The sequence below is a fragment of the Trachymyrmex cornetzi genome, unplaced genomic scaffold (assembly GCF_001594075.2).
Source record: "Trachymyrmex cornetzi isolate Tcor2-1 unplaced genomic scaffold, Tcor1.1 scaffold56, whole genome shotgun sequence".
Lineage (NCBI taxonomy): Eukaryota > Metazoa > Arthropoda > Insecta > Hymenoptera > Formicidae > Trachymyrmex > Trachymyrmex cornetzi.
Genome location: NW_017299871.1, coordinates 1,046,680 through 1,071,318, shown reverse-complemented (window position 1 = coordinate 1,071,318; position 24,639 = coordinate 1,046,680). Strand labels below are relative to the sequence as shown.

The 24,639-nt window shown below is 43.2% G+C and overlaps 1 protein-coding gene across 4 annotated transcripts; it reads left to right on the top strand.

Annotated features, from left to right (window-relative positions):
- Nucleotides 1–1,764: 1,764 nt before the first annotated feature.
- Nucleotides 1,765–24,339, top strand: enok (histone acetyltransferase enoki mushroom). Of its 4 annotated transcripts, none has more exons than XM_018514912.1 (6): nucleotides 1,765–2,026; nucleotides 10,482–11,246; nucleotides 15,352–15,818; nucleotides 15,981–17,470; nucleotides 19,451–19,830; nucleotides 19,907–24,339. In XM_018514912.1, exons 2-6 carry the CDS (start codon nucleotides 10,719–10,721, stop codon nucleotides 24,329–24,331), a joined length of 7,290 nt encoding a protein of 2,429 aa, XP_018370414.1. In that variant the 5' UTR covers nucleotides 1,765–2,026; nucleotides 10,482–10,718; the 3' UTR covers nucleotides 24,332–24,339. The 4 variants fall into 4 exon arrangements, with proteins under 4 accessions (XP_018370414.1, XP_018370417.1, XP_018370415.1 ...); XM_018514915.1 differs by having other exon boundaries at nucleotides 1,771–2,026; nucleotides 15,981–16,069; XM_018514913.1 differs by lacking the exon at nucleotides 1,765–2,026 and adding an exon at nucleotides 3,652–3,773.
- The last annotated feature ends 300 nt before the right edge of the window (nucleotides 24,340–24,639 follow it).

The window sequence follows — 24,639 nt, the reverse complement described above, 5'->3', positions numbered from 1 at the left end:
ATAGTTGCGTTCAGCAGAAAAAGCAGTGTTGCAAAATTCTTTGATTAGTCTTGCCGTTAGTTCCTTACTGGATTTATATGTATAAACGGTATAAATCTACAATATTAAAGAATTTTACGATAGTTATAAAGTTGCTTTTTCTGTTGCACCCAGTTATCGTGATTAATTTATACATATAAAATTAATTTATACATTTGATTGAGGAACCAAGTGCAAGAATCAATTGCATTCAAGAATCTTACAACACAGTTACAAAGTTGCTTTCATTGTTAAAACAGCCACAGTCTCTTGTATTCTACCTATATGAATAGTTCAACAACATATTATAGACCAAGCATTTCTATGCTTTTACTATATTTATATAGTACGAAGTGAAGCTGAAAATTGGCAGTAAATAAGTTTATAAATATATAAACAGGACTGGGCACGTATTTGAAATATTTTTATTTGAAAAATAGTATTTGTAAGACAATTGTATTTTGTGTTTTAGCAGAGAACATGAAAGTGCTTTGTATTTTGTATTTCAAATATTATAATTGACAATCAATTTTATTACTTGAATTATAAAATATATAAAATTTTATTTCAATCTTTCAATTTTAAATATAAAATACGTAATTTGCCTTGCTGAAATACAAAATACCCTTGTATTGCAAAAACTATGTTTTAAAAAAAGTATTTCTAATACATGCTCAGCCCTGTATATAAAATAAATTGATATTTAGTTTCTCATTTTGTCTCAATGTACATTCTTTTCAGCTAAACTTACTGTTCATCTCCACTTTGGGTTCGTTTAGAAATGTCATCAAACCATCATTTGTTATTAAAAAATGAACTTATATCCAAGGAACACACAAAAGTTAATAAAAAATCAAAATGATCTAATTTTTATTCAATAAACAGTCAAATTTTATAATAAAAAAAATCATAATTTTTTACTTCCATAACGTCACATAAATAAGATCATTTTAACTTTTTCTTGCCTTGATGGTACCTTGATTAAGTGACAAATAAAGTTATGACGATGTCCTTGTGATATTATTATCACTTCTATAAAAGCCAATGGCTTTTTAAGTCAACTTTCAGCTTCAATCTACAGACACAATGCTGGGTCTATGATGTATACATATTATACGAAATAATCATCAATCTTTTCTCCCCTTCTCCTCATATCCTTTCTTCCCCGATGTCGAATAGTCGAATAGATATTACGTCATCGTGAGTTTGCCAGTCTGGCACGTGGTTTGGAGCATAGCATAATATCGTCCGCGGGTAAGGTTAGATTAGCGTCGAGACTCTAGCTCGTCTCCTAATTTTTCAGGTCGTAACAATCGGACTATTAACACGGCCGATCGCACGAGAACGCTACTCGCGGCCGGAGCATACGCACGCATTAATAACACACGACGTCTCGCCGCTGGCGACGCGAGCGAGAGTCGAGACGCAACGCGACGTACGTGCACTCGCCCTTCCATGTGTGCGCACGCGCGCGCGCAACACATACGTCACGGCATTCGGATCGGAGTCGGACAGTCGGACAGGTTCGGAGTCGGATCTCGGACTCGGTTGGACTCGGTGCGACGCCATGTGATCGGACCGCAACGCAAGAGCTGGCATTGCTGGCAAAGAGCGCGTGGTGTGCGAGTACACGAGTACGTCGGTGTGTGTCGACTGTCGAGTGAGACGCCGCATTGGGATTGGCCGACGCGAGAAGGGAACAGCAGGGAACAGACGGGAACGCGTGCCGCTTACGGCGTTTCGGTGTTTCGTACTTCCGCCGTCGCGAGCCGGAGGAGCGCGACGGTGTGCGCGCAGTGCACTCCCCACCGCGTGCGCGTAGTGTGTAACCCCCGCGCGACCGCCATCTTTGTCAAGTGGGTAACCTTTGTTGATTTGTGTGAAATGTGACGCCGTTGTCGCGAGATAATTGGTGTTCGTGATTACGTATCCCGTGTTACGATAGAACCCGGTGGACCTGCGATCGCCTCGTGCTCTCTGGATATATCGATGGGATCGCCGCGTACAGGTAAACGTCTGCCCGCCTTCCTAGGCCGTCGCGGCCGACCTTACGTACGTAGAAAAACCACGCGCCGTCGTCGCCGTCGTCACTCGTCCGATGCGTACGGGGACCGGGAGCGGTGCCGTCGCGAGGCTGTCTGTAGCACGGCCTCGTTTAGCAGCGTGAGAAGGCGCGATACGACGGGAAGAGGAGGAGGAAATTGGAGTATCGGGATGTTCCCTGCACCTTGTTCCGACGTACGAGGTATCGTACGGCGGTATCGGAGCGTTTTTTTCCACGGGCCGTGCCCGGGACCGCGCGGGGAAGCGAGACGATCGCGAGGAGATGGCGACGACGACGGCGGTGGAGGAGAAGGACCCGCGCGTACGTCGGCGACGCCTGGACGGCGCGCGAGAGTGCCTCGCGGACGGAGCGGAACGGAACCCGAGAAGCAGCCCGTCCGACTCCTCTCTGGCCTCAAGATGGCTGCCCGTCGCACGGGCCTCGACGTTCCCGCACGCTCCGGTCTCTCCGCCTCGACGTCGCGCTGACGTCGTCGGAGCGAGTACCACGTCCGTCGGCAATCGGCACGACGTCCAGTCGAGGCGTTTACTCGCCTGCGTCATTCGAATCTCGCATCGACTCCACGGTCCTCGGCCCGTCGGAAGTCCGTCGCGTCGCTCGGACGGTCTGCCGTCGGCAACGAGGTCGCCCCGACCGTCGCTGTCGAACGCCCGGACGTCGTCCGCGCATCATCCGCTCGATCGCGGAGGTCATTTCGCGCGGATATAACTCGCTGTGAACGTCCCACGCGAGAACAGTCGCTCAAAATGGCCACCCGTCGGACGGCGGAGTGCCGTTTAACGCTCGGCGGCGGGTCGCGGTGACCCGCGCGATTCCCACAATCTCGCTTTTATCGCGTTCCCGCGATTTTCCATCGCGCGCCAATTTGCGTCTCGCCAGGGCCGACCGACCGATCGATCGCTCGCTCGCTTGCTCGCTCGCTCATCCACCCGCTCGCCCATCCGTCCATTCCCGCTTGTCTCCTCGTCTCTCTCTCTCTCTCTCTCTCTCGCTTCCTCTCCTTTTCTGCCTTTTCGCCTCTGATCGCTCCGCCGGGACGGATGACGGCGAACGCATACGTTTCTCGCGCGTGTACGCTTCGCCGAGCGACGGGCGGCAGCAGTTAGGGTCGTTGACGACAAACCGCTCCTCGGTAGCGACGGCAGCTGGCTCGTTCTCTCTCTCCCTCTTCCTCTTTCTCTCTCTGTCTCCACTCTTCTCCGCGTCCTCACCTTCGGCCGCCGTCGCTCGCTCGTCCGCTCGCCGCTTGCTCGCTCACACGTTCGTTTCGTTCGTTCGTTCGTTCGTTCGTTCGTTCGTTCGTTTGTTCGTCGGGTGAGAGGGGCCCCGACAAACACGCGCAGCCGGCGGCCTCTCTTCGCCCTCGGCCCCATCGTTTTAACCGGACGAACGGCGGACAAACAGACGGACGTGTTCGTTCGTTCAGCCGGTATTTCATTTCGCCTAATAAGATAGCCGCGCGCGCGAGCGGAGAAAGACGGCGGAGAGGAGAGCGAAATGCGCGTCGCGGCCTCCTTCCTCCATCGCTTTCTATCCCTCTCCCTCTCTCTCTGTCTCTGTTCTCTTCTCTCGTCGTTCTGTCCTATGCAGTGATCGATCCTTAACTCATCTACGGAAGGCTTACCTACTGGATCCTACGCGTTCCAGGAAATAATTTTTCCATTCTCGAGGTTCCGGATGCTTGAAACAGGTTTGGAAGCGTCCTTTATGCCATCGTCCCGCCGCGTTTCCGTCGCCACGAAGCGTCGCGATTATTTTCGCACATTCGTCGGAGAACTGGCTTTCGTCGAAATCGAAGATACGTATATTTCTCTCCGAGTTGCGTATCGGAGAAAAAGGCTTCGATCACATTGGCTGAAATTGTCATACTTTGTCACGCTGGTCACTTTTTCCGTATGATTTGCGCGGAATTCTGGTTATTTCGCTGTAATTATGAAAGATTCAATCAGAAAATTCTAGTTTGTCCATTTCCAACCAGAATTTCAGTAATGCAACCAGACTATACTGCGTGGAATTTTCCGTCTCTCCTGCGATCTTCTACGGTGACCATACATCCTTTATTGTAAAGAATAGACCTTCATTCATTTCAGGTACCTAAAGTTCTTCAAATTTATGTATTTTTTTCGAAACTCAGTTTTGTCCTTTATTGTAATATACCGGAAATTCCTTCTAATAAATTAGCATTCCAACCGAAGGTCGAATTTTTATGTGAGAACAACCGACAAATTTAGTTTCGTGCAATATTAGCCCAAACAGAGCAACAAAGTCACCTCATCAAAGTGACGTCAAAATGACAATCGCGTCGTGATTGAAAAGTGACTTTTAATAGTCAAAGTTGTAGCTATTTTGTGTGTGACGTCATTTTAATGTTATGATGACTTGTGCTTTACTTCTAGTTGTCCAAGGTATATATCGCAAGAAAATTTCAGAAATTTATTGCGCAGACCTTTAACAGTCACAAACTAGTTTGGAAATATCAAGGAATAGAGTCTTAAAATTTTCAGCTTTGCCCTTTATTTTTCTCGAAAGAATATCACCGTGGCGATCTCTCTCGCGACATTTCGCGAGAAACGCACGCGTGGTTTTCGCGAGTTACCTCGCTCCGAAAGTGTGTCGCCATTCGTAGAAAACCTTATCCCTCCCTCCGTCCCGCGGAAAGAACCGCGCGCGTCAATGGAACATTAAAAGTTCCATGCCACGTAGTAAAGATGCGAGTACTATGGTATCTCTCATTGAAGCCGCATGATAAAACTGCGATAAACACGCGGCGTTCCATTGACGTTTCAGCGTGCAACGCGCGAAGTCGAGGATCGTTTCTGTCGACGCTGCTCGACGTACGTTTTTTTTTTTACCTGTGACTTCGCCGTCTGTGTTCGAGAGGTTTCCAATTTCTCAGCCGCGTTTCTCCTTTCCAGAAATTATGATTTAATCTCTGGAGCTGATACACGCAATGTGATACGACAACTTTCATGAACCAGATAAGCGAGATTTGCTTCGTTGCGAGTGCAGGCATTAGTATAGTAAATATTGTTGAAATATAAATTAATGATTGCGTTTAACTGCAACTTTGCAACTGTTGTGAGATTCTTTGATATGATTGGTTTATATATTTAGATTCAGTGATGAACTGAAGATAAGACCAATCGTACTGAAGAATTTGAGTTGCTAAGCTCCTTTTTATGATAAACACAGCCAATGACTCGTTATTTTTTTTCTCTCGATAGCGATTGTATCTTGAAATATAGCGACGAAACTGAGATAATAGATGTTAGCGCTAATCGACGTCGATGCAACGGGAGCCTTGGAGTGCACCGCCGAATTGCGTCATGTCGCGTCATTCTTCCGGCGATAATATGTGTGTGTATGTGTGATTATATATTTACATTTTTAACGCGTTACTGGTCTCCTTTCTTCTCTTAAAGTATCGTTTCATAATAGAATTTGCTGAACAACTCGAGTATTCAGTTGAATTTATTTACAAAAAAAATGTACATGATTGTGCATGGTGTTTTGGAATCGCGAGTTTCATTCATCATTACGCCCCATGTGCTTGGCTTGCGAAAAAAAAGCTGTCATTCTTGTATATTAGTCTTTCTGTCAATGTATTTTGAGAAAAAAAGTTGTTAATTTAACTAAATGTGTTTAATTTGTAGTGATTATTTATTTAATTCAAGTATTTGTATATTTAGGTTAACAGGATCCTGTAATTTAAAACATGTTATTTATATGGATTAACAAATATTTGCTTGACAGCCCGTGACTGTTGCATTTAGTTGAGTCAACTAATATTTTTTTGAAAAAGCAATTTTTTCTCAATTAAATATCTTAAATATCTACATCGAATTTTAAATAGTTTAAAAATTTTTTAATTTTGTTAATATTCTTATAAGATGCTTATTAGCATCAATATTATTAAATTGCTTGTCAATTTAATATGTGGCATTATATTAGTTCTATTTATAATTGCGTTTTAAGACTGAAAAATATTTTGACCACAGCTTGCAAAATTAGAAACGTATATATAAATTCACATCCCGAAATATTCAGACACTAATGGTTTAAAAATAGGATTCCTCTTACTTAATTTTTATTTTAGGTCCTCTCTCTCTCTCTCTCTCTCTCTATTTCGAATTATAATTGCAAAAATCTTCATACTTTTATGCGAATATGACTCCTAAAAAATTCCATTCTTCAACTACAAAAAACTGTTTTGTACAGATTTTATCTTGTTTTCATTTTAAAGTATATTTTTGTAAAATGTAAAAATGAAAGCATCAATAGAAAAGTTAATACGAATTTCCTAAAGAATGTTTCATTCGTGTCGAGGCGAATTTTTAGAATTCTTCAACGCTTTTCAAAGTAGTCATCTTCCGGTTATTCAAAGCTAAAAAGAGTCCTGCGGTGTAGTGCATTATGTGTGCCTTATTTTATCGTTTCGAGAACAGTCGAACGTGAACAGTCGACACGACTGGTTGTCACAAGTTGGTGGAGTTTTGGCGGGAAACCATGGACCCGGCCCTGAGGATCGTATAGACATCACTTTTGAGAATAAAAAACGCGTCACGTGGTGAGGAATATCCCGGTAGCAAGGGTTTCTAACGAAGCCGGTTTTGCTGGAGGTCCCGTGGTGTCTCTTTTTTTTTTTTTTTTTTCTTTCGCCTTCCTCGACGAATGTCGGCGCTTAAACCGCCTGTATTTATTATCACTGGCCTAGGTCAACTCGTATCGCGACTACATCGGCGACACAGCTGTCGTTTAATTCTCGCATAATTAATCCTTTTCGCGCTCGCGGTGTCGGAAACATTTTCTGTCAAACTTTCACGTCTGTTGACATTTAACCGATTCTGATGCATGACGTTTATTTCGGAAATATCCATCAGAGTTCTTGCACTGAGAAAAAAATATGGTCCATTTTAATAAATATTTACTTACAGTAAATAAATATTTGTTTAGTAAAAAAAATGATTGTTAAATCAAATTAACATTTCTTGTATCAAATAAATATATCTTTATATTTAATAAATATTTAGTTGGCATATATTCAACTAAATATTTATTAAAATTGACTATATTTTTTTTCAGTGTAGATGACCTATTGTCGCGTAAAAAAATTATTTAAGATCTCCAACATTTTTGTCGTCAATTCGATTCACGAATCGAAAAATGTAAATGAATGTGTTATCTTTTTCTCTTACTCTCTAAATTCTTTGGAGTGAGATTTATTCCAAAAGATTAAAAAATTATCAAGAACAGTGGCTGTGTTCCAGCAGTTTTGCAACTGTTGTCAAATTCTTTAATATGATTGGTCTTGCCAAGCTTAGTTCCTCACAGGATCTACACGTTAAAAATCATATTAAAGAATCTGACAACGGTTGCAGAAATGCTTTTTCCGCTGAACACAGCCAGCTGTTCGTGGTTTGTTATAGATATACAAATCGCTTAATCTTCTTATTTACGATTTTAGAAAAGGTACTTTTGAGCGGGGTAGTTAATCAGATTATAGATTCAGTTACCTAACGACATAAATAGGGGAGTATCTATAGGTAAAAGGTGTGTAATTCCGGATTGAGCGACTGTTATCCAATTGTGAAGTGAACATGATCTTTTAACGCGATTTCCGTCAGCGATCGAAGCGTGCTTGTGCGATATGGATATTGCACGAAAACGGTGGGTGGTCTTTGTCTCCTCTCGAACAATGGATCTCTCGACCGACCTACGGTCGAACTTTCCGCTATGCTTACCGGAGAATTACACTTCGTGTATCCCGTGCGCATTAAATAAACGCCGTATACATGTTGTTCTATCAGGAGCATTTAGGCCACGTGACCACCAAGCGCATTGTTTCTCACGCTTAAGCCATGGCAGATTATGGCAGAGACTCTCGAAGCTACTAACGAGAGTCATTCGACCTCTCTTTCTATTTCCTTTTTTTTTTTTCAATTCTGAAAGTTCAGCGGTCAACTAATTTTATCGACACAACGTTTTGAAGAAGGTTATAAGAAGTACTTCTTGGATCTTCAAAAGTTTAGTCTGAAAAGTTTATCCTTTTCTGGATTGCTGTGCCTTTTATCTGACACTGAGACTTCCTTCGAAATGTTATAGTGTATCTTACTTTGAGACATTGCAATGCTCACTTAGTTCTTTGAAGTTAATTTTAACCATAAGGGAATTACGGCAAAAATTACAAATAAGATAAATATATATATCAGTAAATAATTTAGATAGGCATATAACTGAACATGTATTTGTTGAGAAATTAATTGAGTAATGTAACCTATTTTTATAATATTATTTATGTAATACATTTATCAGTTTTGAGAGAAAGAGGATATGTTAAAAATAGCTTAAAACTATTATAAACATTGCCAATAATAAATAATAAATTTATTTCTCATTTTGGTTATTTTTATTTCTTTAATTGTTTATTATTCTTTCTTGTTATCATTCTTTTATTATCTCAGTATTTATATATACAATCGAAGGTAAATCTTGATGTCTAATAATATTTTTAATATCTAAATTTAAATAGATCCTTCATTATAATGAACCACGCGCCATTTACTGTTGGACTTGAAAATATTGAAATACAATCAAATAAGCTCAAACTAAAATAATAATGTTACAATTAAATTGATCATTGATTTAAAACATTGTAAAGAATTATGAAAAAATTTGCAACAGTTGCAGAGCTGCTTTTTCTACTGAACACAGCCATGTAAGTTTAAAGGGATACGAAAAAATAAAAACATGAGATGTTAAAAGAATAATAAACAAGAAGAGATAAAACCGACTAAAATGATAAAATGAACTCATTATTTATTATTGGCAGTGTATTATTACTATTATTATTATTTATTGATTTGAAGAAAATTACAATCTCTTCGACATTCAAGGAGAGTTTCTTAAAGCAATCGAACCTGTACGTGTGAAAAAACTCAGGTCTGAGATATCGTATGCTACATCCTTAGAGTTTCGGAGCTTCTTGGCGGGTTGTCTCTTTGAGGGTTATTTCAGGTGGATCAATCGATATATTTACTCTATTCTTATTGTTGTGTCATGATCCTGTAGATCACACCGAGCGACGTCGTGCGTTTCAGCGTATTCACGCGACCGACTTTAATATACCGCGCGCGCCTGTGAGCTGTTTGCGCGTTGCGCAATACCCGCTGTCGGGGCATGGCGATTTTAAATATTTGCTCCGGACCGCTCGTGTGTGCGTTGCCACGTGTATGCACGCATGCACGCACGTGTGAGCTTCGCGCGCGCAAGAGAAAGTTCATCGCTCAGGGGGAAACCGGACAGTCGTTTACGACCGGAGTCGAAAATCGCATGACCCGATCGTAGAATCGAACGCGGTGTTGTATAACGCCGCGTTTTAGCGAACAAAGACGCGCTGAATAAATCCCGAAGCCGGTATAATTCTGGCAAGTTCCGCGAGCACGCGAGGACGATCTTCACGCGCGCTCCCGATAATGGAGCGCGAGTCTAATTCAACATGCGCGTAATATTCTTGTTAACACGTTGACTGCCACGTGTTTTTCAAAGCGCTAGTTAAAAAAAACAACTGCTACATAATTGGAAAATTTGTGTTCATTTTAACACATTTTACGTGTTTCAAACTCAAATTTTTGTGTTAATTTAACACAAAGCTCATATTGCAGATAATAAGACGCAGAATTGTTTCTGAAACAAAACTTGTTAATGCTAGAAATACCAACGTTTCTTATTCACCAAAAGAATCAAACGAATAAATTTGCATGGAAATAAAGAAAGAGATTAAAATCAAATATTTTATCAATATAAAGGACGTGATTATTGAAAAGTCAAAAATTTTCAGAATCTTATGTTTTACATAAAAGATATAATATTAATTTGAAAAAAAAGAAATGGTCAATAATATTTGATATTTCTAGTGTTAATGTAATTAGTTCTATTATTATATATGACGTAGAATTTTAATGACATACAGTATTTTAATTGATCAACATTGACTCAACAAGTGGATTTTTGCCTGTCCTGAAGATGAATCTTCATATCCGCAATAATAGTTGTTTTGCATGATTGAATCCTCAACTTGGAGGTCCAAAGAAGTCGCTTACGTAGATTATCGGTAAAAAATAAAATTTACTGAAATTACACTGCACATATAGCTTAATTACAATGCTGCGTCTTATCCTTCTGGATAAGTATCTTTTACGGTAAACGGTGACGAGTAATTCGATCAACTTCTTGCACGGCGTATATGCCAGTCACCCGATAGCTTCCGACGAGTTAGAGGATGTCAGATACATCTTACGGTGCGGCATATCGGAAAAATCGTTTAATGCCTGCGGCCGAAACTCGGCAGACTCCCACGCAACGACTTCTGCAACCCCGTTCAACCGTGCTCTTGTTTCAGGGTCAGCGCAATAGCTTGCGGTGAGGACGTGAGGAGGCGGTGAGGGGCTTAGCATCCAAGCCGAGAAACTGAAGAGTTGCAACAGAATGTAAACGTCTGCCGTTGATCACGGCGTCGCCTATCGGCAGAAGGAGGAGGAGGAGGAGGGCAGAAGGAAGCACCGGCCGTGACTTCGTCTTCGTCGACAACGTCGTCGTCGTCGCCGTCCGCGCCGCTCGCGCCGCCGACGGAGACGCGATGGACGAGCCCGAGACGCCCGAGACATGGTCAACCTGGTTTCTAGATGCGATCCGAAAGATACGTAGTCAGAAACAGCGACCGAGCGTCGAGCGAATATGTCACGCTATACGCCAGCATCATTATTATCACGAGGAGGATATCGCCGAACACTTGGAAATTGCCGTGAAGCGCGGCGATGTACTCAAAATCTTCAACAAGGGTCAATCCTCGTACAAGGATCCAGGTATTGTCCAATCCAAGAAGCTTACGGTCACCAGATCAGCAGATCTCAGCAAGGTCTTGAGCAAGGCTGTACGTGAACTCGGCGAGCGCGACGGTTCGAGCCTGAGGAGTCTCGAGAGATACATTAGGCAGAGCCACGCCGTCGAGGAGAGTGCCGAGGGTGATCTTAGAATCTCCCTCAAACTTTCCGCCAAGCGAGCAGTTGAACGTGGACTGGTGATTCAAGATGGCAAGCTCTTTCGGCAATCGGAAAGACCACATGGCAAAAGATTCAGCGATGGCGGGGAACCGCCCGCGCCCAAGGTGAGTCACTTCGACTAGCTTATAAGTCGTGCATTCGATAATGAGTCATTCTGTGGAAAACACGTCTTGTGACTCGCCAAAATTACCGACGGAGATGTCGGCTGAATTGCAGCTTTATAACTCTCTATATTCTACGTCTTCTCTGACGATACAGTATATTAGAAGATGGAAATCTAGTTTTATCATAAACATTGGATAACGCTAGTTTTAGCATGAATGATTCTTCTCTGTCTAATCCAACAATACATAAGATCTGTTTGCGTTACTTGCACTTTTTGCACTCAGCATTTTTATTTTCTCTCTTTTTAACGCTCGAATATATATTTATATCATTTTAAGTATAAGAATTTTGGGGAATTTTAAGCGAACAGACAGAATGGAGCAATCAAATGCGCGCCTGTTGTAAAATGAGAGGTAGTACCTCTTGTTTTATCTCTCTTGCTAGCATCTCATTGGTGATTAAATTCCAGCGGGAGATAAAATTATCAATGAGATACAAGAGAAACAAACAGGTATTCTGTGTAGTACTTTTACAGCAGGTTGTGTGTTCGACTCTTGCATTGCTTAGTCTATTATATATGTATTCTATATCCATGGTCTAATCAGACTAACTGAAACTATTAACAATTAATCCAACTATTAACAATCTATTTCAGAACTGTATAACAGAACTATTAGTCCTAGGACTCTTGGAGTTCAGGTTAAAGTTAGGTAAAAGAGTTAATTCCGATTGAATCTACTTGACGTTAGCGATACCAGCTAGAAGGAAATAATGACTTTTATTAATTTAAGTTCTTAGCTTCATATGATTATGATTTTATTTTTGATATCATATCACAGCAACAGTTTTATGAACATTTTTTACGATTTTATAGCTGTAATATAAGCCGAATCCCCTCAAGTACTCGAGTAAATTTAACTTCCTCGATGTCGTGTTGTGATCGCAACCGAGCGACGTTATCGCAATGAGATAATCAGAACGTAATATAGAATAATTCATCATCGAATAAATCGCTACAAATACGGACGCAAGCATTTATCAAACTCTCTGGTGATTTAATAAGATTTTTGCGTTTCATACTCCAGTTTTTAAATCTCTAAGACCCGGTTCCACCAATATGTGATTAATCTCAATTTAACTCACTGTTTACCTTTTTCTTATTCTTAGGATTAGAAAAGGACAAAGTAAATTGACCTGAGATTAAAGTTAATCTAAGTCTAGTACGCTTTATAAACCAGTGACAAATTGTTTACGTGATCAACACAAAATTACTCGGATAATCGGAATAAACTGTTCAGATCAGATTGCTGAGGTTGAGACGCGTACATGGATAACATTGGCGTACTCGTCGAATCTAATCACGAATCTCTTCCCACCGCGTCGCTCGCGTTACGCGCCGCTCGGTTCGCGCGCAAACGAGAACGTTCAAAGCCGGAAAAGTATTGCGCCGGGTCACGCCGTAGTGCCCACGTTCCGGCGATGTTGGGAATGTCGGTTGGCGATCGCTGGAGTGGGACGACAGCGCGGCGAGGGGAGAGGATAGCTGGAGAACGGGCGGGAAGGGGAGGCGGAAAGGTCGAGATCGCGCCGGGACAGGACGATGGGCTATCTCGGACGACTTCCGGCGGACTCGTTTTGTATAACGTTTCTCTTTTATTGATCCTCCGCCGCGGAATCGCGCTCCCTTTCTTTCTCCCACCGCGTTTCGAGCGCGAAAAATCGCGGCGCGCCGACGCGGGGTCCCACCGACGTACGTCGCCCATCGTCCCCATCGTGCATCAGGTGGGTGGGTTACCCCTGGCGCGCGGGGGTCGAACCGTGGGCGCCGTACGTCGCTCGGCGGTTCATTTCCCGCGCTTTTTTTTTTTTCCCCCCGCTGCCTCGTCGTTACACCGCAAATCGCCGGCCGCTGAGACGATCGATCGCCGGCCGCGCGCTGTTTTGCGAGAACGACCATTTTGAAAATTACACTGCAGCGGGCGAGACCCGCCGCCCGGGTCGATCGCGACGCTCGTCAGCGACGTCAGCCCTCGTCAGCCTGTACGGAAAAAAATTAACCCGCCGTCCGAGTCCGAATTAAGGCCTCTATTCTGTAATGTCTATTCTGTAACTGTTAACGCTATCGTTACATTGTTGTTGCGTACCTTTTTTTATCTTGTACAACATGCGACGACAATGTAACGTTACGTCATTAAGAATTATAGAATAGGGACCTAAATATCTTTTAGAAAGTCGTTGATCCTTAGTGATCCAATGAAATGGGATTTTGTTTACTTAGGCCCGGTTCCATCAATGTGAGATTAACTTTAACCTTGGTTCAATTTACTCTATCTATTTCTAATTCTAAAAATCATGCCCGTTCCTATCGATGTAGTTTAATTCCAATGCAACTATCTCTTCTTCTAGTTCTGAGGATTAGAAGAAGATAAAGAATAAGTCGAACTGAGATTAAAGTTAATTTACATTGATAGAAAGTAGCATAAACAGTTAGAAAAACATAAACAATAAGTTAAATCGAGATTAAAATTAATCTTACATTGGAGAAACTGGGCCTTAGACTCTACGATTTCTTATATTATAATATAAATCATCGAGGAAATATTCTGAAATGTATTACTATCAAGCAACTTGATAGTACCGAACCGAGATTAAAATTAAATTAAATTCATAGAAATGTGTATATCAAGACTTTCATAAAGACGGATGTCTACCTGATAAATAACGGGATGAAAAATAATTTTAAAGTGAACAATTTCTATCGTGGGAGCACAGAATCTTGTATAATACATAAGAAAATGAATTAATCGAAGTTCTTCATTTCCTTCCTTTCCATGAAATAAAAGATTCTGTGCTCCGGTCTTATTGTCCACATTTAAAGACACGTGATTTTAGATAAAACTATTAGTCCTTGTTTCGCGATGAAACTAATTTGAATGTCCATCGGATCGATGTTTGTAACACGATAAAATAATATTGCCCTGAATCGCGATGACCTGGAGTATGTTTCGCGCGGCTTCGACGTGGAATTAACGGACGACGTTGGCGCGTGAAGCATTTGCGGATGCACGCGTAAAAGCGCCGATACAGCGAGTCGTCCAATCGCGCAACAGGTCGCAGCGGCTGGTGCGAGAAACGGAGGCTGTGTTTGCCCGCATACACTTTCTCTCTAATTTCGTTCCGTCTTCTTGACTAAAGAAAACAACAGCCCCGCGCGTGCATTTGCATTAGATTACTGCTTCTCCTTTAACGAGCAAACGTTAAAAAAAAATATTACCCCACGAAACCTTTTTCAAAGAGAGTTTATTTGTTCAGAGATGGAAAATTTTCTTTATCCTTTGAAGAATCAAAATTCACAATTTATTAACAAGTTAAATATTTCTTTAAATTTTTGGAGGTTAAGGGACATTTTAATATTGGTTTATGTCTTACACATATTACGACTGATTTTAATTTAATTATATTAAATTTATATGTTTAATTATAGATATATAATATGAGTAACTCCAATTTGTTGCAAGCTTAGAAATAATTCTAAATGTAGGACTAAAACGTAGGATTTAAAACGCGAGAATGTTACAAAATACTTCCTTGAATGTAAAGAATATTTGTGTGTGAACGAGCGTTTCTTTCAAAATTATCGCTACAATTGCTGCATGGTTGGCGCAACACGCCTTAATAAGATGCACCCCTCCGGTGCATAAGAGTACCGTCGTGTCTAGCCAGTATTTCTGCGTTACTGCCACCTAAATGAATAATTATGTTCCGCGCCGGGACTCACTCGTCTTTTGTATATGCAATACGCAATGATAGATGGTATCGAGCCGCCGATATGTGAAGGCTGATACGCAGCTGGTGTGTGAAGGCTACGGAAGTTTCACTGTTCAAATATATATTTTATAGGATTTTCCTCTCTCTTCCAGATGACAAGAAAAATTCTCAGTAACATAATATCGATTTTATAAGTTTGTATATGGACAAAGCTGAAAATAACATAAATCCTATAAATTCTAATATTATACGCTACGTTATGTTATAATTACTTAGATACTTTTATTTGGATATTTTTACTTAATCGATTTATCGATTTCTGTTCGTTTCCCGTAGTTGCCGGCTCCATTGCCGATATGCAGAGAGTGCCTCGGCGCCACGATGGCCGGTAACAACAATAATAGCAAGCGGAACGCCAACGAAAAGCTAAGCAGGTGCTGCGTTTGTGGCGCGGCTCTACATAATTCTTGTGCGCCACCGGAGCTTTCGATACTCGTCGATCGAGGTATAACTTGGTCCTGCGACGGTTGTTCGCCAACCTGCGCCGGCTGTGAGCTAGAACGGGAGTCGCAAAATTATCTCGTCAAGTGCGCCGATTGCGTCAAGTGTTACCATCCCGCTTGCATCGAGCCTGCCCTCGACAAGAAAATCAAGGCACCCTGGAAGTGCCGGCATTGTCAAACAGCACACACGCCGGTCAACAAGGAAGATGGTAAACGAGGCAAGGCGCAAGATGCGAATTCGATCGACGACACGCCGACTAGCGCGAGGAAGAGGCTCAGCAAGTTACGCGAGAATCGAAAGTGTGTATAGTTTATGTATATTTGATTAACAAATGTTCTCTTGCACTCGCATTGCCTTGTAACAAATAATATTTTCGACTTTGAGATAAAAAATACAATCGTATAGTAATATAATTTTATATGACAGGATTAATATACTTGTTGTTGGTTACTTCTTTACAGATCGATGGTATCCAGAAAGAGCTTGGCGAACGCGACTCCAGGCAAGAAAGGCAGTGCGGTAGTGGCTCAGGTTGACAGCAGCTCGGACGGTAATGCGGGTGTTGTCTCCCCTCGTCAACCACCTATGATTTCCTCTCCTTTACCACAACCCCCCACCCCACTCGCAGGCCAGGGTAGGCTGCTAGAGGAAAAGAACGACAGGATTTCCAAGGAGAAGCAAAAATTCTTTAGATTGAGAGCATTTAATGCTGAGCACAATAAATTGAAGCGGGTGGGGGGCGGTGATAAATCTAGGCCCTCGCGGAATGTTAACATTAGGTCAACTCGGGGCGGTGCCGCGAACCCGAAGAAAATCGGAACGTCGCGCGTATCTAGTAGCAGCAGCAGTAGCAGCAGCAGCAGCGAGGCTGGTAATAGCAGTGAGAGTTCAGAGGGCAGTAACAGTAGCGATGAAGATGACGATGAGGACGATGAGGAGGGCAATAGCTCGAGCGAGAGCAGCGATTCCTCCTCATCGGACGACGTCCAAGATGGGAGAATTAATTCTCCTAAGGCGAAGGCGCCATTCGCTTGTGACCTCGATGAGGACAAGCCGTGGGGCTTTGCTGCCGCCGCAGCAAAGCTGAACGTAGACTCACCTTTCTTCAGTAATATCACCAACACTTTTGGCGCGTCTTTACCTAAACTCAATGTGAGCGATACACCGACCTTTGGCTTACACATACAACAGCCAGCCATTATCAGTCCATCGGATAGTAAAAAGAAAGATAAATCCGAACGCAACGCTACCGGTGCTGCAAACACGGATAACAAGGTCAAGCCCGGAAGCGGCCAATTGAAAGGTCTCTTTGACGGCTTGAGTCACTTTTTTTCAGCATCCGCAAATAGCAGGGCAAGATCGACTGGTGCACCGGCACCGAATTATGCTCCAGACCGAAGAAAAAGGCCTAACGTAGAAGATACTGCTAAAACGAACAAAATTCCGAAAGGAACACAGAGAAACAAACCAGACGATTCGACTGGCACTAGTAAACTCAAGGATCGTAAAAAGACTGAAGTTACTTTTGAGATATCGAGATTACCGAAGCCCGGTATCTTTGTACCTTCCGAGGAGAGTATGTTAAGTTTGTTTAACGAGAAATTACCGAGAATGACGCCCTCTGGTCTGGTAAAAACTGCAGTGAATAGTAAAAAACACGAACACGAGAGGAGAAAACTGATGCGAGACGCACCGTCACTTGTAAAATGCGCCGCGGATCCATCATCGCCATCATCGAAACACGAACAGCAACAACAATCACGAAAGAAACAAATGGCTTCGGATACGAACATACGCCACCCTGTACCCGCCGTTGGGAAATTCTCAGTCCTCGGTTTTGATCCTATCAAGTCAAATCCCAATCCAAAATCCAATCCACGAACCTGTACTAGCGCCACCACCACCAACACCACCACGACACCCCGCGCGACACCCTGCTCCATCAGGAAGGGTAAGAGTCTACCCCACCCGTTCACAAGTTCCTAACCTCGATGCACCCTAAAAAAAGTCGCAATGAAGACTTCCTTCTAATCTAATCCTAGCTCACGATCACGTGGATGTGTTGGCGGTGTGGTGTTATGATGAGTGTGGTGTTAATGACCGTGCGTTTGATAACCGTAACTTTTTTTCAAGATAACGTGATTGTTCCGATGTGTAATAAAGTTATAAAAATTATCTAGCTTAGAGACATGTTCAATTAAAAAAATATTTTATATAAAAAATTTAATTACAACTTAATATGATTGATCTTAAAAACAAATCGTGAACAATCAGGTTTCTTGACAGGATGTTAATCTGCTACATAGTGTAAAACCAATGATAACATGTAGATATATTTATTGCAGGAAATGTACAGAAATATAATAATTAGGAGATATATACATCTATTAGAAGAATTTATTAAGAATTCATTTTCATTTGTTTTACACTGTGGATACTCTTGTGGTTATTGCATGTTGTTAATCATATTATTACTTGGCTCTGGCATTTTTTTCCTTTGTCCATGCTACATTTGGAAATGGCTATAAAATCAAGAAATACTAAAACAATTTTGAAGAATACGTCCTTTTGTAGAGGCCTTCATCCTATATTTATTGTTTTAAATTTAGTCATCTTATCATTTTTCAGAATACTTGTACAGGATATTTAACTACAGTCGCATCTGCAAACGTATCACATCATGTACATATAACATTCGCACTTTTACAGAGAAACTTTAATTTCTCATTGTAACATTTCGACTCTTATTCTTTATTTTGAGTAATTGACCGATTTATATTATAGCTTACACGATTTCTGACATCAATCGCGAAAAACAAGTTCTCTTGTTGAATTTCGGCAAGTTAATTTACAGAGACGTTACGAAATTTTGTTTTTCAAAAAAATACATACACGTGATCAGTCTTGCACATTTTATGCAAAATGAAACTCATTTTCGTACTGTGCAATGCTTAATCAAACGCTACGTGATCGATTCGTTCTCTTTTCTTCCCCTCCTTGTACAAAAACCGAGGTATAATTTCCAGGCACTGAAGAAAAATACGGCACTGGGTGGCTTATTTTACTCAGCCGCTCTCTTGTACCATTCACACTGGAGCCTACCTGCTGCTGCTGACACTTAGCAGGCACTGTTATATACCACCGCCCCTTACCTGTTCACGAAAAAAGACAAGAAAGTTCCTGCCGTCGAAGAGCCAACTTTGATACTCTGCCAACACATCCCACTAATCTAACCCACAGCTTTGCTTTGGATACTACTCACATTATTAACGGCAAATGAATTATTTGCATTCTTTTGTCATATTACATTAGATCGCTATTATCACCATGCTATGCCGTTCGATTAATTTTGCTTTCTTTTTATGTTTGACCCCAACTGATTTCTCCAACAGGACGTGACTAATACTCCGTTATATTGAATATCTAGAGTTTACTCAAATCATTAATAATAAATATTTAAATCTCGCAACTAATAAACATTAGTAAAGTTACCTTCATTCTTTGTACATTTAGAAAAAGTCATTGTTACAATATCAACGTAATTTTATTTTTTATCTTGTAACGTGCAGCATCAGTGCGCACTTCATCAACATACTTTAAAAATAATATTTTCAAACTATACGCATATATAATGTATTTAACTATCGTGTCTTATTCATGACATTTCTCATTTACGAATTTGTTCGTTAACTTTCTTTTCATTGACACATCATTTTTCCTATTTTTTCTTATACAATAAACTATTACAGTTGTAGGTAGCAGTATCACGTAAAGTAATTATTAATGATTAAATATTGACTGATTTTTTATAAAATTGATTATAACAAAGAAAAAAAGAAAATATTGTTCAAGAAATATAATATTAAAATGTACACACAGGTCGCTGAACGAATTCAATTAACATTCGTAATCATTTTTCTTCATTTTACAGAAGAACCAGTTGTACCGCAAACTTTACCCCCAGGAGTCACACAGAAAGACGTGGATCTTATCAAAGAAGCTCGTGAGAGGGCTAGGTTGACGGTTAGCAACGACGAGAATGAACAATCGTTGTGCGTTAACACGCCGAATGCATCCGGTAGCGCACCACGAAATCCTGCCGCGATAGTATTCGGTCGTTACGAAGTGGAGACATGGTATTCGAGTCCGTTCCCTCAAGAATATGCGCGATTACCGAAATTGTTCTTCTGCGAATTTTGTCTCAAGTACACGAAAAGCCGGGCTGTGCTGGACAGGCACATGGACAAGTGTCAGTGGAGGCATCCACCCGCCACCGAAATTTATAGGTGCGATGGATTATCCGTGTTTGAGGTATGTACTATAATAGATATTTTACAGCTTTTCTCATTTGGTTAACGAAACTAAAGGGAATATTTTTATATTTCAGATTGATGGTAATGTAAACAAAATATATTGTCAAAATCTGTGTTTACTGGCGAAGTTATTTTTGGATCACAAGACTCTCTACTATGACGTCGAGCCGTTTCTCTTTTATGCTATGACCAAAAACGACAAACACGGCTGTCATTTGGTAGGTTACTTTAGCAAGGAGAAACACTGTCCGGCTCAAAGGTACAACGTATCCTGCATTATGACTCTGCCGCAGTATCAACGACAAGGTTTTGGCAGGTTTCTCATAGAATTCAGTTACCTGTTATCCAAGGTCGAAGGCCTCCCGGGAACACCGGAGAAACCGCTTTCGGACCTCGGTCGAGTGTCGTATCATTCCTTCTGGAAGAGCGTAGTGCTCGAATACCTGGACACGCATCGGAACGATACTGAGATCAAGCTGGGCGATATCACGAAGGAAACCGGCGTATCTGCGCATGATATCGCCACAGCAATGCAATTGCTTGGATTTATAAGGTCGGTTCATTTACCAGGAGATGTGAACACTAGTAAAGTGGCTGTGGTAGTCGATTGGAGCAAAGTAGATGCTCACATGGCGAAAGTACGGAAGAGTTTACGCATCAAACTGGACGCCGACTGTCTCAGATGGATACCGTTAGTCACGCAGATCCCTAATCCGTATCAGAATCAGGAGGAGAACGGTGACACTGGCTCGGAAATGTCTCCTGCAGTTGAGCCTAAACCTATGCCAGCTGTCGTCGAGAAGATACAAAGAGTGAAGATAAAGAAGAAATCTCGGGCTAGAAGAGTAAGCCAAAGGAAATCAACACCTTTGAAATCGACATCTTTGAAATCAACACCTTCGAAATCGACACCTGTAAAATCAACACCTGTGAAACCGAAGGCTTCGCAAAAGACTGCAGCATCTCACAAGGACGTTGTCAAAGAAGAGAAGGATGTTAAAGATACGAAGGAGATTAAAAAAGAGTTGAGAGAACCAAAAGAATCTGTAAAAGAAAGCCGTAACGTCGAGAGCACAGAGAATCGGAAAGATTCTCGCGCGGAAACAGACGCTAAGAGTACAACGTCTACACCAAGAAACGCGCGCGCCCTTGGCTCGGCAAGAAATGCAACTCCTACGACATCGTCAAAATCGACGCCAGTAATGACAATGTCGAGGAGAAGGATCAGACCACCTAAGACGCTTACGTCCGAATCAATCATCACACCTTTAAGAAAACGAAAACATTCCGAGAAGATTGAGGCTGAGGAAGAGAAAGTTGAAGTCAGCAGTAGGAAAAGGACGCGAGAATCTCTAAGAGAGAAAGAAAAGGAAAAGGAGAAAGAGCGAGAAAGCGAACGAGAGCGCGAGAAAGAGAAGAATAAAGTAAGAGAGAGAGATAATAAAGCAAAAGAAAGAGAATCTCTGAAAGAAACTTTGGTGGACACTAGAAAAACACCTCCTAAGTTAGATTCTGTGTCGAGTCCACCTAAACTGGCAAAGAAACAATGCAAAGTAGATGATATTTTGTTGAAAGTTACCAGCAGACAAACTAAGTTGCAGGCAAAGGAAAAGAAAGCTCTGGAGGATGCGACGCAGTGTAATGGTAAAGAGGAAGCGCGGGATATTAAGAACTCTTCACTATCTAGGCGGAGTAGAAGTAAAACGATGGAAGCTCTAAAGATGCCGCAACTCACGCCTGAATCTCCCAGCACGAAGAATAGAGCCGAAAGTCCTGTGATACCGCCACCTTCATTGTCTCCACCGCCTGAATCGATGAAGAGCTCTCCCGTTCGAGATAAACAGCCGTCTGTGCCAGAGTCACCGTCCACGAAGCACTCCGGTAACAGCGATAATAAGAATGAGGAGAGCGCGGAGGACAATGGTTTGCCTGTTCCCACGGAAACGGAAGTAGTATCCGCGAGTTCCGGCGAATATGAGGGCGGTGATGAGGATGAAGGGGAAGAGGAAGAAATAACCGCACCAACGCCTAAACCAGTGATGCAATTGGCCTCGCCCAGCACGGAGAACCCCGTGAAAGAATCGTGTGAGGATGAGAAAGCGGATAACAAGATTCAGGAGAAAGACAACGACGAAAGTTCGTTGCAGAAGGTGGAAGCAGCGGATCTATCACCAACGGTCGGCGACGATCAGACTGAAACTTTAAACGAATGTGATAAGGACTCCGAGATTGACAAGCGCCCAGTTTGCAGTCCGGAGGCATCGAAATCAGTACCTGAACCAGTTGTTTCACCAAAAGAGGAGGAAGTCGAAAAATCGGAGAGCAGCATTATGCCGAAGAAGGATGATGATGATAGCAATATCCCTCTTAAAGAGGAGCTCGTTAGCGAAACGCCGAAGGATGTCAAAATTGATCTGTCGCGACCGAAAATGGAACCTTTACCCGTAGAAAAGAAAGACACATGCACTCTCATCAACGCGGTGGTGACATCGGAAGCCGAGCCTCTCACGCTGCAGGAGAAACCGTTGCCCACAGTAGAACATCAGGATACAACCTTGCAATTACAAACTCAAACGGAGGAACTGAAACAGCATTCGCCTGAGAGCGGTAAAACCACGCCACATCTTGAAAATCCGGGCTCAGTGAAGAGAACACCACCGTCGCAACCAGATTTGCCATCTATGGGAGTCTACACACCGGACTCGACGACTAATTCTGTGCACTCGTTGCATTACAGCCAGTGCGATCTGGATGTGAGTCAATTGGGCCTGGAATCGCCCACTTCCATAGCCAGTGATCTTGCATCGCAAAATAGCGTGGAGAGACCTCCCAGTGCTTTACCGTCTATTCCGCCGCCTGCAAACGTACCGATCTCAGTCGCCATGCAGATTACAACGCCTGTTACGTCATCGGTGTCGGTGAATATACCGCAGCAAGTGCAATACGCCGATTGCTCGATGCCGCAGCATACACCACCGACTCATCATCCGAGCATCCATCCACACACGATGCATCAGCCACATACCCCGCAATCCCTCCAGCAACCACGTACTCCGCAGAGCATCCCGACCCAGAGCCCACAGCCACTTCCGCAGAGCCATACGCCGCAACCGATGCCACAATCGCACACGCCGCAAAGTATACCTACGCAGAGTCCGCAACCATTGCCACCAAGCCATACACCTCAGCCGTTGCCCCAATCACATACGCCACAACCAATGCAACTATCGTTGGCACAGCAAGCGCAGAGTCAAAGTATGGCGCACAGTCAATCTCAGTCTGCACAGTCGCAACAGCAACAACAATCTACGCATCAGCAACAGCCACAGCCTCAACAACAGCAAACTCAATCTCATCAATCACACAGCAAGCGCGCCAGCGGTTCACAGACTACACATAGATCCAGATCGACGCAACAGAGTAGTAGGTCACATCGAGCCACTCCACCGGCTCATGCTACCCAGACTTCTCAGCACAGCGTCGCGACATCGCAGACCAGTCACAGCAATGTGTCCGTGGCACACACGGCGCACATTGCGATGCCACCGCAATATCAGCAATCGCCGTCGTCGATGAGTGTACCACCCGCAGTACATCCGCATTCGCACACCCCGCACGCCGCGCATTCCCACAACATGGCAGTGATTTCGCAAGGGAATTATATGGCAGTAGCGGGTTCGCAGGGTTTCCCACAGAATACCTACGCTGTGATCCAACATCGCAGCGGCCGTTCCGGTGCGCCGACACCTTGCACCACCGCTACGAATTTCTACATACAAACAAACCCGCCGATGCCGCCACATTCGCATACCCCAGCGCCAACCCCACTCTCCACTTCCGGTGGTAGTCATCAGACCACCAATTCGTGCAGTCTGGCGAAATTGCAACAGCTGACCAACGGTCTGGAGATGATACCGCCCACACCGCCACCGGCGATGAACCTCACGCCACCGCCACCCATCCCACATACTATGACACCACCGCAGACATCGCGGCAGCTACCAACGCCACCTCAAGTTGGACCCTTGGGTTACGCAAAAAATTATTGTTACAACGTCAACACCGTGCCTCCCGGCACGCCCGGACCGCCTAGCCGATCCACCTCGCGTTCTTCCGCGAACAATATGCCATCGCTCACGCAGCCGTATCCTAGCGAGAGTCTCTACCGGCAGACCCTCGATCCGAGCGGTACCTGTCCACAGATGCAAAGTGCGGCGAGCCGCGTTAGCCCGAATGTTGCCCTCAACACGAATCTCATGGCAGCCGCCCAGTATAGTTATCGGGTAGCGCAACCAGCGACCGGTTATATGAATCAAGCAGCGCAGCTTGGCGGCTTTATGAACCAAGCGAGCCAGCTACCAGTCGGCGTAGTGAACGTACCAGCACCATATCCGCAGGACCCGCACCAACAGAATCCGGCGGCTGTTTACACTACGTACCACGGTTACATCAATGGTGGCCTCATGCAACCCCTCAACAGCTCCATGAGGCCGCGCTAGCCACCGCAATTATCGCCTACTCCAATCGGATCAATCTCTTTCGACGTTCAGACGGACGAACGAACTTCTTCGCGCGACAAGTTAATGCTCCCTTCGATACGATCATCGACAGCGACCCATCTTCGATCTTCTACCATGTGATTGACGCCGCAGGCTGCACTTCCCCGATCACTCGCTGCCTTCACCAGCTCTGTCCGCGAACCAGACTTGTTCGAGTCTTCTCGTCGCACTGATCCATTCGCGACAATCCTCTTTTCCGATCCAGGTACTCCACGGAGCCTCCGAAGATGATGGTGCTGAAATCGCTG